We start from the raw sequence: 16,056 nt of genomic DNA on the forward strand, positions 1-16,056 counted from the left end.
ATCAACTCAATATCCTCTCCTTCAGTGATTTCTGAGGCCGACAGCGAGTGACCATTGACGTGATTTCACGTCACGTTCTGGAGATGAAACAACAGCAGAACAAGTCAGAATCTGTAAATCTCACCACAGTAGATAAAACAAAGCAATATTATACAGTAGTAATGGACTGATGGATTTTGGAGACAATAAAAAAATGTATTGCACTGCCCTTCTGCATTCTCATTTTATTTTACTTACTGCCTTATTTCTGTCTAAACTCTGGGGAAAAACAAGAAGATTAGAATTAGAAGAAAGAAGATTAGACTTATTGTGAGCAATTTTAGCAATTTCACATTGTTAGAATAGAAAAGGATAAGTTCTTTCCTTACTGTTGCTTGTCATTTTACTCACATAGCTACTGTGAATTATTACAAACTATGGTAAAAACAACTTTTTTCTTTCAATCAGTTCACATTTTATTTTACACATCTGAATATTTTCTTGACTTTATGCAGTTATTACGTTTTAAGTAGCATTTAAGAGCACTGTGCAGTAGCAGACAGTGGATATAGTGGAGAAACATTACAAAAGAGTAGCACAATGTTATTTTCCATTAGAAATAAATGAAAGTTCACACAAAAACATCACTTTTCTGTTTCTAAATAAGCAGCCGTTAATGTAAAATCTTAAATCACATGCTAATATCGATCAAATTATAAAGCACAGTATATGAACAAGTGTTATTCATTGTACTTCAGCAATGATTAAAACAGTTTTCCTCAATATAAACTTAACAGCTAACATGTGTAGTTGATCTAAATAACAGAAGGATGCATTTAAATATAATCTGAAATGTGTAATTTTTTTGATTTGGGGACTTACAGAAGTGTCAAAGAACTGGACAACACAGATGCATAAACTGCTGAAATTACACAGAGCAGCTGCACCATCTGCTGGTTGATATAGTCACACACACACACACACACACACACACACACACACACACACACACACACACACACACACACACACACACACACACACACACACACAAATACAGGTTATAAATCCAATTAGAAGCATTATACAGTAGTGTAGCATATTATCAGGGACAGGTGGATGTAGAAAATAAATTTGAATGTAAACTATGTGAAGAAAATTTAAATATACATAGTAAAGGTTTTTTTTAAACTCATGGATAAACTTCTATTTTTGCTTTTGTTTTTGTTTTGTTTTTGATACCTTGAATAACATTTGACAAGTTATTTTTGCCTCTTTTCTTCTCGCTCTGCTGTGTTTACTGTCATTAACTGGCTTAACCTCATTTAGCCTATTTAAAGAAACATCTAAAGGATATTCACAGTGCAATAATCACAGCAGAGCAGAGTGTAGGTGACGTCATTTTTTTGAGATCGTGTTCCTTTCATAAGTGGTGGACATGTTGATGCAGAGTGCATTGCATTACACACAACTTTAATGTTAAACCCAGACAAACATAAAAACATCATGGCATTTGATCATTAGTGCTTCAGGTTTCTGCAGCTGTCATTTGAAAAAACAGAAGAAAGAAATATGTGACTCGCACTTGCAGAATAAAAATGTGCATTCTCCTGGTAGATTCACACTGAAAAGATGTATTTGCTCTATTCAGTTTCCTTTTTTGCCTCTTGGACATTTGTGTTACAGCATTAAGATAAAAACTGCATGAGCCTACATTATAAGCAACATTAGCAAAAACTAATAGTCAAATCACACAAACACAGCATCCAACATTTAACACAGTGAAGTGAAAGTTAATTTTAAACATTGTGTAGATGAAGCCAGATCATTGTAAATAATTAATGAAGCATGTAAAAATGTAGTATTGTCTTTGGTTAGTGTGATTTGTCTGTCTCCTGTTGTAAATCAAGCAAATTGAATGAATGGTTTTGAGAGAGACTGTTTGCAGTTATCTGTACTCGATAAACAGCTGAGTAGAGCTAAAGGAGGTACAGATTGAAAAGTAAGAAAAAGGAAATAAAAAACAGAACAGTATCATAGTTGTTTTGCATTTCCGTGTGACTAAAGTGCATAATTTGATTACCTGTTGTCTGTTTTTGTTTTGCAAGCAAATAGACAGAATAGTTCACATTCTGGTCCTGACTCAGAACATTTCAATCAAGCCCAGAAACCACATTTAATGTGTTTATTACATGTTCTTGTGCTTGGTGTTCCTGTTCTTGTTCAAGTACTGTCAATCAGGAACCTGAGTCAGTGATAACATGGGTTAATCTAAGCCCTGGGCTAAGACTGTCAGGCTCTCTACTGTCAGTAATGTGTATATACAGATATACAAGTATATATACAATACATAAGTATTGAGTCAAACAGAACCAAAGTCATAAGTTGCTGAACTGTAGCAGAAAATCTTTTTTTCTACCTTTTAGGACATATGGAAGTTTCTTGTTGTAATGACTTACCAACTTATGTTTGTAATGAGAACAGTTGTTTTACTGAGATATGTTGGTTTTGTGAGATAACAAGTTTTGTGTTTCATTATAATATGAAACTGTTTTGTTATAACATGAAAAGGATCTCATAATAACATGAAAAGGATCGTGTTAAAAATGAGAAAAGTTTCTTGTTATATCAGGAAACTGAGCAAATATTTTCTGTCATGGTGGGAAAAATACACTGCTGTAGGAAGCAACTGTAAAGATTGTCTTTTTAACTCTTTAAGCTTCTATTCATGAGACTAAAACTGGTCTTTAAAGTTGTATCTTTAATGTTAAAGAGCATTCATCTGTGAACACTAGAAACTTTCACTGAGCCACTGACACAATGTTTAAATCCTTACAAGAGACAATAACCTGCTCACTCTTCAACCTCTGTCCTGTTTTTATAGCTCTTTTTTTTCCTTACTGCATCGTTGAGGAGCTGAAACTGTCTCATACTTGTGTAATGAGACAATTACAGTAGATGTAACAACAAGGAACTTGGACTTGAACTTGCTGACATGTCTGTCAGTGAACTTCTGAGAAAGTTCTTTTCGTTAAATTGTCACCAGTAAAAAGAGGCTGTCGAGTTGGTGAAGCAATGATTGTGGCAGATAAGTTTTCAGGAAGTCATCATCTTACAAGGAAATGTACTCTGAAATCATACATCCCTCTATTTTTGAAAGACATTGATGTTTTTTTGTCTGTAGACTTTCTTAACACGATATGTCAAGAGACACACGATATCTTCACACTCACACAGCAGGTTCCCATTTAGAGATTACACCATCTCCTTAGAAAGTGTTTAGAAAGTGAAGAGTTAGTCCTCTTAATGAATCACTTAAATATCTTAAGTTATGTTATGTTTACTACATTATTGTTGACAATGGCTGGAAGCTGCGGCTCAGTTTTCCCTTCTTTCTGTAAGCACTGCTTTACCAAAAGATAGATGGGAATCTGTTTGTTGTCCTGGTGATGCCTTGGAGAGCTTTAAATCTCATAGTCGACATGCAGGTGTGATGAAGAGACCCTCTCATGCCTTGTGCAGGTGACAACAGAGTATTGTAGGTTAAGCCACGTCTCAGCCAATCACAATCCAGAGTCCAGGTCCCGTAAATTGCAGCCGTTTTAAACAGATAAGAACGGAGAGCTGAGCCCCATACAGCTCAATGTGTCTTTAGAAATACTTTGGGACTGGATCAGCCTGTATCTACCTACTTTGTGCTGTTTCTTTCCTTCTCAATTAATCATTTCTTTGTATTAAAAAGTAGTTGTTGTTTTTTTTTTTAGAGAAAGATGTCTTCCTCCGTGCTGCTGTTTCTCCCTCTGCTCGTCAGTTGGGGTTTATTCGGTTCTGTTTCGGGTTCTCCCGCCGTGGAGGAGGCGTACAGAGCCGTGATCAGCGTCGTGTCTCCAGGACAGCAGCATCTAACCAGGCAGTCCCTTCGCACCCTCTTTAATACACTAGAGAAACGTGTGCAGTGCGGTGAAGTGTCGTGTGAAAAGGTAAGTTTTATTAGGCTAACTCCGCAGACGGGTCAGAGAGCCAGGTGTTAACACTCAGTTGCAGGCTCTGTGCAAAGAGGTCGAGGTCCAAAAGCTATTAACCAGAGACCCTGCTGATAAACTGAATGTCTCAATGGGGATTTCCAACCGTCTTCAAGTGTAATATTATCTAGCGTATATGTATTTAATTAATTTGACACCTTGTATAAGAATGAAGAGTTTCAAAATTTTGATTCACTCTCCACAGTGATAATTATGTCTGGGCTGCAGACAAAACGTCATATTGTCAGTTTTTTTTTCCCCAAGAGGTCCGTTTTTTGTCAATAACCCTTTCAAATACATTGTTTTTTGTTAAAAGTGTTGTTAAAACGGATTATTTCTGTCTATTATTTATTATTTATTATTATTTAATTTGAAGTGCGCACCTGTTGCGCACCTGACTTAGCAGCAGCTCTGACACTAGTGTTTCAATGAAGGATTTTTCCTATGAAGTCACAACATTACTGCACTGTAATCTTAGGATGACGTATTAAATTTAACCAGCAGGTGCTGTGACCAGAGTATGAAATAGCTATGAAGACTTATTTATACAAATTATAAAAATAGTTACAATTACTTACAATGACTCAGTCTGCAAAACCAGGAGAATAACTACTACACTGCTCATAAAGGGTTCTTTTTTCTTATTCAAGAAAGTAACATGTACATCCAAAGTACAGATTTAGTATAAAAATACAACATATGAACATAACATAAACAGAAATTAAGGGGAACAACAACATCAATAATAATAACTTATTTTATATAGCACCTTAAAAAAGAGCAAATAGAAAAAAAGTCTTTCCAAGCCTTTTACACAAAAACTGCACTAGACAAAAATAATCGGTGGTTATTATTATTTCTATAATCACTGGTTGATGTAATTTGTTTTTGCATTTTTAACCAACAGTTGGCTTCACAATATCTTTAGAGCCTTTTCCCATCTGGACGCTACTTACTAAATGCAGTAGTGACTTTCTGAATTGTGTATAAAAGGATGAAACTGAGAATTTGTTCAGTCAAATCTGTAAATTTTCTCAAAAATCTGTTTTTTTCACTTTGTAAGTCAGTCTATAAAAGGGCAGAATAATGACAACTACCTATCACAAGAACCATCTTAGTCTTAGTCTGATTATGGAGCTGTTTGTATTTTTATAATATATATATATATATATATATTAAACAGCTAACTAATTAATAGAGTCGTTTTTTATGAAAGGCACTGTTCAGTATTTGCAGGCAACTTGTAAAAAAACACTTTATCAGTGTGAGTCCTTGAGCCTCCTTCACATCGATTGTAATCTGCTTGAATAGACAGTGCATTTTATTGATATTGATTGATAATATTTACTGTCAAACAACTACAGTAAGAAAGCTGGCAGAGACTGAATGGACAAAAAGCAAAGAGATTGTGAAGAACTGCTTTACTACACTTAATAGTGCTAATAAAGATGAAGATTCGATAAACTAATAAAACTCATTTGAGCTACAATAAAAGTTTAAAATGTTATGTCATGTCAAAGTGTCCGAACAGTTTGACATTGTGAGTTCAAAGCCTTTATTTCCTATTATGACAGTTAAAAGAGTCAGTTCTGCCAAATTCACTTTTACTGCTAGTTATTCAAGCAGGTAGTTTTATTTGTCCAAGTACTGCTTCTTCTACCGCCATTCCTATACAAATGAGGAGAATGTAATTTAATTTGTGCTGCACAAAGCATTGAAACTATATTTATGAAAACATTTCCATTACTGCCCCAAATCCTCAGAAAATGCTGCCAAAACTTTTCATACTGACTATTTCTTCAGTCAAAGTTACACCAATGAAAAGATTAAATTGGAAAGGAATGTTGCTGCTTTAGGGAGGAGGCAGAAATCTCAGAACCTTGGCAAAAAACCCAAAACTATCTGCATGGCTAGATACCACTTGCAGTTAAGTGAGAAAATATGTTTGAGTAAATCGACCCTTTAATAAAACCCTTTCCCTCCCCCAAGTCAAACTAATAGAGCAACTTTTAAGAAATGTTAATTATTGTGTGTCAGAGTTTCTGGGTCACGATAGATAGTTGTCAGTATTTTATGGAGTTTTCATACTTTTACATTATACCCTACTTCCTCCCCTTCTAGTTATCAGAAAAGCTTGATAGAGCTGATATTCGTGATGACGCTAATTCTATGAAAACCTAACCTTGTTTTTAGTCAAATTTAATAATGAAATCAGCATAACAAAAAAAGGGGTTCATGGTCTTTGATTCAATTATCCAAGACCCTGTTGTCACTGCTGTTTCTTTATGTGTGTTTTCATAGAAGTTAAACATGCATACAAAGCTATTGTTCCCTGGAAATTACTTGAAATCCCTGAGTTTGCTAAATCAAACAGTTTCTATAAGGATACAGTGGAACCTGAAATGTATTTGAAAGATCATTTACATTTTCTGTTGCTTAATTTGATGTGTATGAATGTTTCTGTGTGTGTGTGAATGTTCTGTAGTGTAATCTACTAGATGCTGTCCACCAGCTCATCAGCAATCACTCCATTCACGGAGAGGATGAAACCGGAACAGGCAGGGAAAACTTTACCATCAGCGTAGCCGAGTTCCCTGCCGTCGCTGCTGGCTGCGTCCTGTACCTTACTTCTCCTGGCTTGGTGTGTGCTGCAGTAAGGCAGGGGAGGTGGGGAGAGGAGACCGAACACTTCCTACACAAAATCACACATGGGGAACACCATGAAGAGAGAGAGCCGCATCATGACCATGAGCATATAGATATTCATGGATTAGAAACTGTGCTTCAAGAGCTTCACAACCACTATGAGCCTGCGGACAGTGAGGTAAGCATTCAGCAGACTATTTCTTTAGTAAATGTTTAGTATTAGTTCATCTTTGGTCGATCTATTGCTCTGTTTTTACCAAAAGTGATTCAATATCCTCTATAGTTCATAAATTGACAGTCTTGAAAATACTGCATGACAGTGGTTCCATTACTTTTTCTTTCATGCCCCCTTTTGGGAGCTGAAAAAACAGTTTCCCCCCTCATCATGTGTGCCCACCCCACGGTTTGGAAACCAGTGCTGTATGATAAATAAGATTATGCTGACTTAAGGAGCCAGTTTGTAATATTTCTTGCTTTTTTACCCAATTTTTTCACATGACTTTCGAGATCAGACATCAATCATGCACGTGTTCCTCACAGTAGGATATTTCACTCAGGGGTGTGCTTTAGTCTAATCATGGTCCCCTACAGTATTTATCACTCACCATATCTTATCATACTTGGGTGATGCCTGCTAGGTTATGCCCTGAACTGCCACATCAACGTGACACCCATAATCACACTGAAAAATGCCCTCTTGAATGTTTGGCAATGCCGCGTTGCCAGACACTGAACATAATGTTAGTGAGTAAGCATACAAGTAATTGGTCGAGTAAGATTGCATGTCACCGCAATAGTGATCAATCAGCTTAACATGTGGTCTGTTTTTTTGTTTCCTGGAGTCAAAGTCATTATTTGTAGCAAAGCAAAGTGAGGACAACACTGACAAAACAATCAGCATCCCTTAATGATAGTGCACATGCTCAGTGACTGTAACACAAAGTGTGTATTTAATGTAGATGATGACTAACAAGTTAGCTAATTAACTTTAAAATAAACTGTAAGAGAGCTTTCTGTAAATATATGTCAATCATAACTGAAGAGTCCACAGTGCCAAACATAATATTAAATGTTTAACAAATTCAAGTTATCTTCAGGTTAAAGGATAGTTGTGTTATCTGGTTAACCTTTAAATCTTGCTTTGTGAATTATTCCCCAAACCAGCTGTATGATTAAACACCGAAATAATGATTAAACATCAAAAACGATGCTGCTTAGCTGAAATGGCATTCAGCAGGAATGCTAAAAATCCTCAAAATGTCAGCTTAGTGGTTTCTTGACAACTCTGTAGGCCTTTTTCAAAGAAGACATTTTGACATGTCACAGCAGGAAAATCATACGTGTAAATAATAAAATTAATAATGGCTGAATGCCATTTAGCTACTTCAGTTTCAGCTTCCTGGTCTTGTGCATGTTGGCACTGACACACTGTCATGACTCACTGAGACACTTGAATAGAAAGGAGCCATCATTATTATTATTAACACTTTGTTTTTACCACTATGACAAGTTAAAATAACCCTTCTCTTTGTCCTTCTTCTTCCTTATCACCATGGTAACCAGAGCTGTGTAACAACCGGTGACATCATGACAGAAGTTGGCGTACCCTCAGCAGACCAGCCAGTGGGTGCAGTTTTGGGCCGTGTCCTGTATCACGCCTTGCTAGGTCACTGTTTTGTTAGCCAGACCCTGCCCGAGGAGAGCTTCTTCCTGGACTACATCATGAACCGACTGGGGTCCGAGAATTTCACTGTCGGAGGTCAATGTCCTGCACAAACACAGAAGAACACAGACACAAATGCATGCATAGCTGCAGATAGATTCACCACTCAAAAATCCAGACCCTGTTTTTACTGTATTTGAAGTAAAATAGCCACTAAAAGTATAAATCTGAGGATAATTGAAGATTTTCATGAGCAAAAAATAACCAGAAATGTGTAGTAATTTTCTTGTTGTTAATCAAGTTTTTATTTTCTATATTTTCTTTCTCTTCAGTAGTCATCAGTTCTTACTTTAAATATACTTGAATACCAAATGAATCTGGGTGTTCGTATCTTTTATTTGTGCTCTATAGATCTTGAAGCTCTTATGAGGAGTCTGAACCTCGGACCCAACGACCACGAACATGAGCATGAAAATGAGCATGACCACCATGAAGATGAACACACTGACCATGATTACAGAGATGGAAGATGGAGGAAGAGGAGCAGGCATGAACACCATGAGGAGCATGAGAAAAATGCCACCTGGGAGCAGGTATAAATACCAATGTTGCATATGCACAACGATAAAACATTCAGTTATTGATAATGATAGTGGAATGGTGGTACACTTTAAAACTTGAAGATCAGCAGGTAAAGAATATGTGCATTACTGTGATCATGGATAGAAATGGATATATAATTTTTATAATCTGATTAGGTTTGTAGTGGTAAATGTAGTGTTGTTTTGTTTACTTTCATCTCTCTCCCTGCACAGGCAAAATTGTATTTCAACAAAAAAAACCTATTAAACTAACATGAAACAACTTAGTTGTTTTTTCTCTGCACATTTCCTTGTTTTCATTCATCTTTACAAAAAAACACATACAGTATGTAAGAAACAGCTAATGTAATAGTTTATTACTCTACTAGATCACCAGTTTGTGCTTAAATGTTTCACCTTTCCTTCTCCCAGCACTGTTTCTCAGCTGAAGACTTGGTGCTGATCTACAATCTGCCAGAGAACAGCTCTGCCTCCTCTGGCCTGGGTCGGTCTGACTTGGCTCGGCTCAGCCCGGCGCTTGTCCAGCAGATCCTGAGTGGAGCCTGTACAAACGTCATAGAGCCGGTGCATCCAGATGGGCTCACTAAGACAGAGAGTAAGTGTGCATGTATGTGTGTTTGCATGTGGATTAACACGGTAAAAACACAACCTGTCAATCTATGCCTTTGCCTGCTATTAAAAGTATTAGAAATAACCAGTTAACAGTTATTAAAGACTTATATCCCAGTATTTCTTTATTTCTTAAAACATTAATAAAGGTGTCAAGGTAACTTTTCCAACGATTAAAACCAGCATCTATCTTCTCCTCACACCCCACTTTTTGGCATGGAAGCACTTGAATGTGGCTTTCTAATTACAACTACACATGAAATGTTTAAATTCATTGACAAGGTGCAAGCAGGGTGAGTTCAACTATGCACAGATGTTGTCTCCATTTCAAAGACCGAGTTGCACATCATACTCTCTCAGGATACCTGGATGCACAGGTGGTTTTTGAGCTTTCACACTCAACATGTTGACGACTGACCACCTGCTTTTTCTCTATTCTTTCCTTTCTTGTAGGATACCTCTACGCAACCCTTGCCAACATGGTGATAACACTGGTGTCCATGTTTGGCATTGTGCTGCTGCTGTGTACCTCATGCACCAATTTTTTCCAGCTGTGTATCCAGTTTTGCATCAGCCTGGCAGTAGGTTCACTCAGTGGAGATGCCTTACTGCACCTGCTACCCATGGTGAGTGATTTATACATTTTTAAAGCTTAAACAAGCTTTTTCTTTACAACTAGCAAGCCAAAAGACTCCAAAACAAAATTAATATATAAAAAATCGAATGGTTTACATGTTAGGAAGTAGTTGCCTATACTTACATGCCCACATTACAGGCATCATATTCTAATAATCTCAGTCCAGTATTCACTTTAATATATAGCTCTGGTTTGGGGACATTGTGCTATTCTAGTATTTTTCTTAACCACTAGGCCACCAGGGCATCTTCCCAGCTTTGTCATAACATTAACACATGTTGATTTTTGTGTAGTAGATACTTGTTTTGACTTCTTCTTGCGGGTCTGTGTGTCTAGTTTCTAGGCTTACATGTGCACGGAAACGGCGACAGCGGGCATAGGCATTCAGATCACAGTCATGAGGAAGAAACGCCAGAGTACATATACAAGATGTTGGTAGTGATGGCCGGGATCTACTACTTTTACCTGATGGAAACAATCTTCTCTCTGATCACACGTAAAGATACTACTCACCATCATCAACATCATCATGGGGTAAGCAAAAAATACCATACCAGCATAGATAACTGTTAGCATCACACACAACATTATGTTGATGGAATATATATACGGATACATTCACTTACGTTTACTGTAACATTATCATCCCCTGATTATAATAAATTGGAAGGTGGATTTAATACAGCGGTAATCTTGAAGAATATAACAAGAATGTATCTGGACCAGATGTCAAACATCTATATCTATGGGTGTTTTAAGAGTTATGACTTTTCAAAGGCTATGGGTACCTGTTCTAAAGTTGATAATAATCTTATCCTAAATTTTTTAACAACTAAACTTTGCAAAGTTTAGTTAGTGTTAAATGTAAAATAGTCATGAAACGCAGAAAATCAACCACAAGTGAGACAAATCTTCTTTGCTTCTGTGTGCAAAATACTCACTCTTACTCGGTCTAAGTTTCCTCATGTCCTTGCCTCTCTTTTCCTCTCTTTAGGAAGATTCAGAGCCTCACCACTGTGACCACGGGAGGGTTTTAGAGATGTATCAACAGGAAAGGAGACAAAGAGACAAATCACAGTCAGCATCGAAAGCAGACCTGGTGAGAAACAAACTGACATTAATGGAAGTTTCAGGTCGACAACAGATGTTCAGTTGATTCAGTCACTCAGGATACACGCTGCTGCCACGTGAAAGTATGGTCTAAGTCACCTGCGCAGAACAGGCATTTTGTCTCTCATTACAGTAAAAGTCATAAACCCCAAAGAGGTTTTAGAGCTGTCCTTGACCTCTTACCATAACACTGATGTCAGAGTGACATTACAGCCTCCTGGATCCACTAAAGCTCTAAAGTGTCTTACTCATGTAACTCTTATCGGCTGTTAAAATGTATCTTGTAAAAGATGGTTATAAGTTACCTCAGCTGTTGTGATAAACCTTTTGGTACTTTGGTTGATAGCGTGTAGAAACACACCCCTACGAATACATATACGTCATTGAAAAGAACCAAGTGTTAGATTAAATTAAATTTTAGATTAAATTACATTTCAGGTTGGCGATGAGGGCAATGACATATCGTTTTCAACTCCAGAAGAGCGCACCAGAGGTGAGGAAAGTTATTATGATTATCCAACACAAACACAAGCCTGTCATCATTAAACTGTAGTAATTACTGTCCACCACTAACCATAACTTTGTGTGTCTGCCCCATGCAGAACAGCGTCTGTTGCCTTATATGATAACTCTTGGCGATGGAATCCACAACTTTGCAGATGGCTTAGCAATGGGTGCAGCTTTCTCCCTGTCATGGAAGTCTGGTTTGGCCACATCATTGGCTGTACTCTGCCACGAACTGCCACATGAACTAGGTGAGTAACACACACACACATACTGTAAAAACAACTTCTAGTTTGGTCTTCTGGTCTTTTGGTCTTCAAGTTTTAAAGTTTCTTAACACCCTCCTGTCCCTCTTGTTTCTGTCCAGGTGACTTTGCCATTTTGCTCCATAGCGGCGTGTCTGTCCGCATGGCCCTGCTTTTAAACGTCGGCAGTGCCATGACCTCTTTCATCGGCCTGTATGTCGCTCTGTCTGTAGCCACGGACCTTGCTACCAAACAGTGGATAGCTGCCATCACCGCAGGACTCTTTCTGTATGTGGGACTGGCTGATATGGTGAGTGTTTGTGTTTACAGACCAGAAAGAAAAACAGAGTTAGTTTATAAATGATAAAACATACAGTCAAAGACTGCACTCTTATCTCCCTGCATCTCTTTCTCTCATTCCAGCTTCCCACCATGGTTCATGTGAACCACAAGAGACCCTGGCTGATGTTTCTATTGCAGAATATCGGTCTTCTGAGCGGGTGGGGTATTTTGTTGGTACTGTCACTTTATGAGGAGAGAATCAGCTTTTAATATAAAAACGTTCAAGACAAATATATTGTTCTATTCAGTGGGTTCATCTTACTTCTGGTATAATCTATGCAGATCGTAAAAACTTTGAGCAATGTAGAGACACAGTAACGTGTCCGTCACACATTAACACCTGTGTTCTTTTTCTGAGGGTGTTTGTTGGGCCAATGAGACCACCGGGACAGAGAGAAAAAGCTTATCCAGTAAAGATTACAATTTGCTGGGGCATCCAAAGGCCTCAAACTTTAAAACCAATCAATCACAGATGTGATTATTTGATTAGGTTTCAAATGTTGTTCACTGATACCTCAAGTAGAAAAAAACACCCAGTGGCCTCCTTATATATTTTAATCAGTACAGTAGGATGCCATTTTCTCTGGCACACCAGTGGGAGTGAGTGAAATATCAGAAACACCTTATAAAATAATGTAATCCAGTAAACAAACACCACTAACTTCAGAGTTGGAGGGTTTGGGTTAGGGTTATATATATGTGTCTTGTAGGAAACACACATACACACATTAAATAACTTTAATGGGTCAGTAAAAATAACTTTAACTATGACCCATTAAATAACTTTAATGGGTCATAGTAAGTTGATAATCAATGTTGAACAGTTCAAGTCCAACAAAATCCAACACTGTTTTTCTGGTCATAAATGTGCCAGGTCTGAAGTTTATTTTGCAGCATTGATAAGTGTAAAACAAGGAAATCGACTAACATATATATATATAGAGACAGAATATATACAGTAAGTTCCCCTTTTATTTCTTAATGATGTACTTGTATCAAACAGCTTTGTGCAGAGTTGTTCCTTGTGTGCTTTTTATTAAATGTACGTTGATGAGTCAGAGGAAAAAGTCATCTGTCAAAGCAAAAAATATACAGTTTGAATTGATTTTGACTAAACTAAGAATCCCACCACACTAATTATGATGAAGGTAAATGTATAAAAAGTGTTAATATGTTGGAACATACAGTATGATATATATTTTGTACTTTTGTCCAGTTTGAAAAAATTAAAATGCTTTCAAAACCCATTATCGTTTCTAAGTTTCTTCTACTTAAGTAGCTGATGAATGGTGACTGAAAAATTCTGCATTTACACTTTAGAAACTCTCAGTTTTTATTGTTTCTTGGGTGGTTATAACTTTGTAAACTCTGACTAAAAAATCTGAAACATTTAAATTTCAGGCATAAATGTTTTTTTGTATAATGGAGACGGCATCTTTAAACAGCCATGAGACTAGATGAAAAATATGCTAATAAATTAAAGTCAAATTAGAGTTTGACTAATAAATGAAAAATATTTTATTTCTAAACTTGCCTGAATTGAAAACATAAGCCTGTGTCTATAAACATTACTGATGGCAACAAATCTTGAACAGTACAAGAAAACAATTTTGGGAGTGAAATAAAGTCTTAATTCTGTATTTGTGAAAACAGATCACATCAGAAGAATATGTAATCTTAATGTGAATGAATGAAGCCAGAGGTGGAGGACTTTATCTGTCACATCTAATCTGCTAGACTTACAGGTTATATGAACATTTTCATTAGGGACAGAGTCCACCGACAACTCATCATACAAAGAGGGAGACATAATATGTATATGCTTGCAGCTAAGCATGCATTATATATGTATGCTTAGTCATGTGCTGTATGTGTAACCACAAGCAGTCAGACAAAATTATACATTTAATGACAACATTTAGGTTGTGTGCTGATCCTTTAATCATGCCATAAAGACAGGGGTTAAAGTTCTCAGGCACCTTCTCCGACTTCAGGCATAGAGCAGTTTTAAATTCATGTAATACTTAATTCAATACATTGTGCACATTTCCTCCTGGAAAACTTACCAGGCTAACAAATCTTTTCTTGCTTTAATCCCTGTGTAAAGAACAAATAGTGCAGATTACAGTATGTAGCTGCTGACAAAGGAGAACTACGTTCCCCTAAAACCAGCTTTTCAGCAAATTGACATCCATAATTTTGTAATTCTAGGAGGTTTTATGAGCCGCTGGGATCACGTAACTCACTCTACCAATAAAACACTCTAAAACTGGACCTTTGAGCTTCTCATACATTATACTGGATAATGTGTCTTTCACAGTACTGTTGACTGAGACACCAGCAGATTAACAGGAAGACAGAGAAGGATCAAAAGGGGACTTGTTTAGCTGGACGTGTAGTTTTACAACTTCATAAAGAACTTTGTCAGGCGGTAATGTGCTGCAGTAACACAGAAAGATGAGAAAGGAAAGTAGCTATAAATAAAAACAGCTGCTTCTTTGTGGAAGAAATGTGAAGCCAGACTTATTCTGTTTCTGTAATGTCTGAAGATGGAGTTATTGCAACTGCTGCACCTGCAGTGAGTGTTCGAGTGAATGACTGTTATTAAGGAGAGGTGATGAGTAGTGAACTTCCAGGTGAAGTCTGTGGTGGTCATTTACAGTCAGTGGTTGAATGGTCAGCTGAGTTACAACATGTAGGGAGGTGAGGAAGACGACGAAAGCACTGACAGCAGTTGTGGTTGAACTCTCTCTGTAACCTGCCATCAAAAGACCATTTTGTTTCCTTATTGTCTCTCACATTCAATAAAACTACAAATGTGTCTCTCTGCCATCCAGTCACAAACAAAATACGCAGTCATTATTAATATTATGATGGTAGTTCACTTACTACAGAAATCATCATTCTTTCTTTCAAATATACGTAAGTCCCTGCAAAGTTTGACAACTTATTTTTACATTTATTAATTTGGCAGAGGCTTTAGTCTAAAAACTGAAAGAAATGAGGTACAATGCAAGCTACAATAGATCAAGGAGAAGCTTAGTTTACACACATACAACATTTTAACATTTATTAAAGAAACATGTTTATGCTTTGAAATAGATCTTCATCCTCTACTGAATGTCGGAAAGTTCTGAAAATATCCTCAATACAAACATTAGGTCAGTTATCTGATGAGTTATTTACCCTATGATGAGCATGTGTTGTCTTAAGAGCTGCAATGGTTAATCCATCAACAGAAGGTTAAACAGCAACTATTTTGATCATCATTTTAGTCATTTTTCATGCAAAATTTGTCCAACATTTTGTGGTTCCAGCTTCTCGAATATGACGATTTGCTGTTTTTCTTGATCATATATGACAGTGAATTGAACATCTGAAGGTTTTTAACTGTTAGCCAGACAAAACAAGCAAATGGAAGACATCACCATCGCTGCTGAGAAATTTTGAACGTCATTTTTTCCGATTAATCAATAACCAAAATAATCGGTAGTTGCAGCCTTAGTTGTCTTGGAGCAAAATATTCATATGACTTCCTTTCGCCTTGAATTTTGAGTGTTTAAAACCTGCTCAGTACCATTTTAAAAACTCACATTGATCAAGCATCTGTAATTTACAGCACTGATGTTAAACTGTGAATTGAAATTAATGTGTTCATTGAGATGAATTCTTTCTGTTTGGGGGATTCGACATGTGG

At 36.9% G+C, this 16,056-nt stretch overlaps 1 protein-coding gene across 1 annotated transcript; it reads left to right on the forward strand.

Annotated features, from left to right (window-relative positions):
• Positions 1 to 499: 499 nt before the first annotated feature.
• slc39a4 (solute carrier family 39 member 4) lies at positions 500 to 13,599 on the forward strand. The gene is made up of 12 exons (XM_067612840.1): positions 500 to 3,959; positions 6,487 to 6,825; positions 8,211 to 8,406; positions 8,722 to 8,903; positions 9,324 to 9,507; positions 9,975 to 10,147; positions 10,495 to 10,692; positions 11,153 to 11,257; positions 11,707 to 11,761; positions 11,871 to 12,023; positions 12,140 to 12,327; positions 12,441 to 13,599. Exons 1-12 carry the CDS (start codon positions 3,750 to 3,752, stop codon positions 12,567 to 12,569), a joined length of 2,112 nt encoding a protein of 703 aa, XP_067468941.1. The 5' UTR covers positions 500 to 3,749; the 3' UTR covers positions 12,570 to 13,599.
• The last annotated feature ends 2,457 nt before the right edge of the window (positions 13,600 to 16,056 follow it).

Source organism: Thunnus thynnus, chromosome 15 (assembly GCF_963924715.1).
Source record: "Thunnus thynnus chromosome 15, fThuThy2.1, whole genome shotgun sequence".
Lineage (NCBI taxonomy): Eukaryota > Metazoa > Chordata > Actinopteri > Scombriformes > Scombridae > Thunnus > Thunnus thynnus.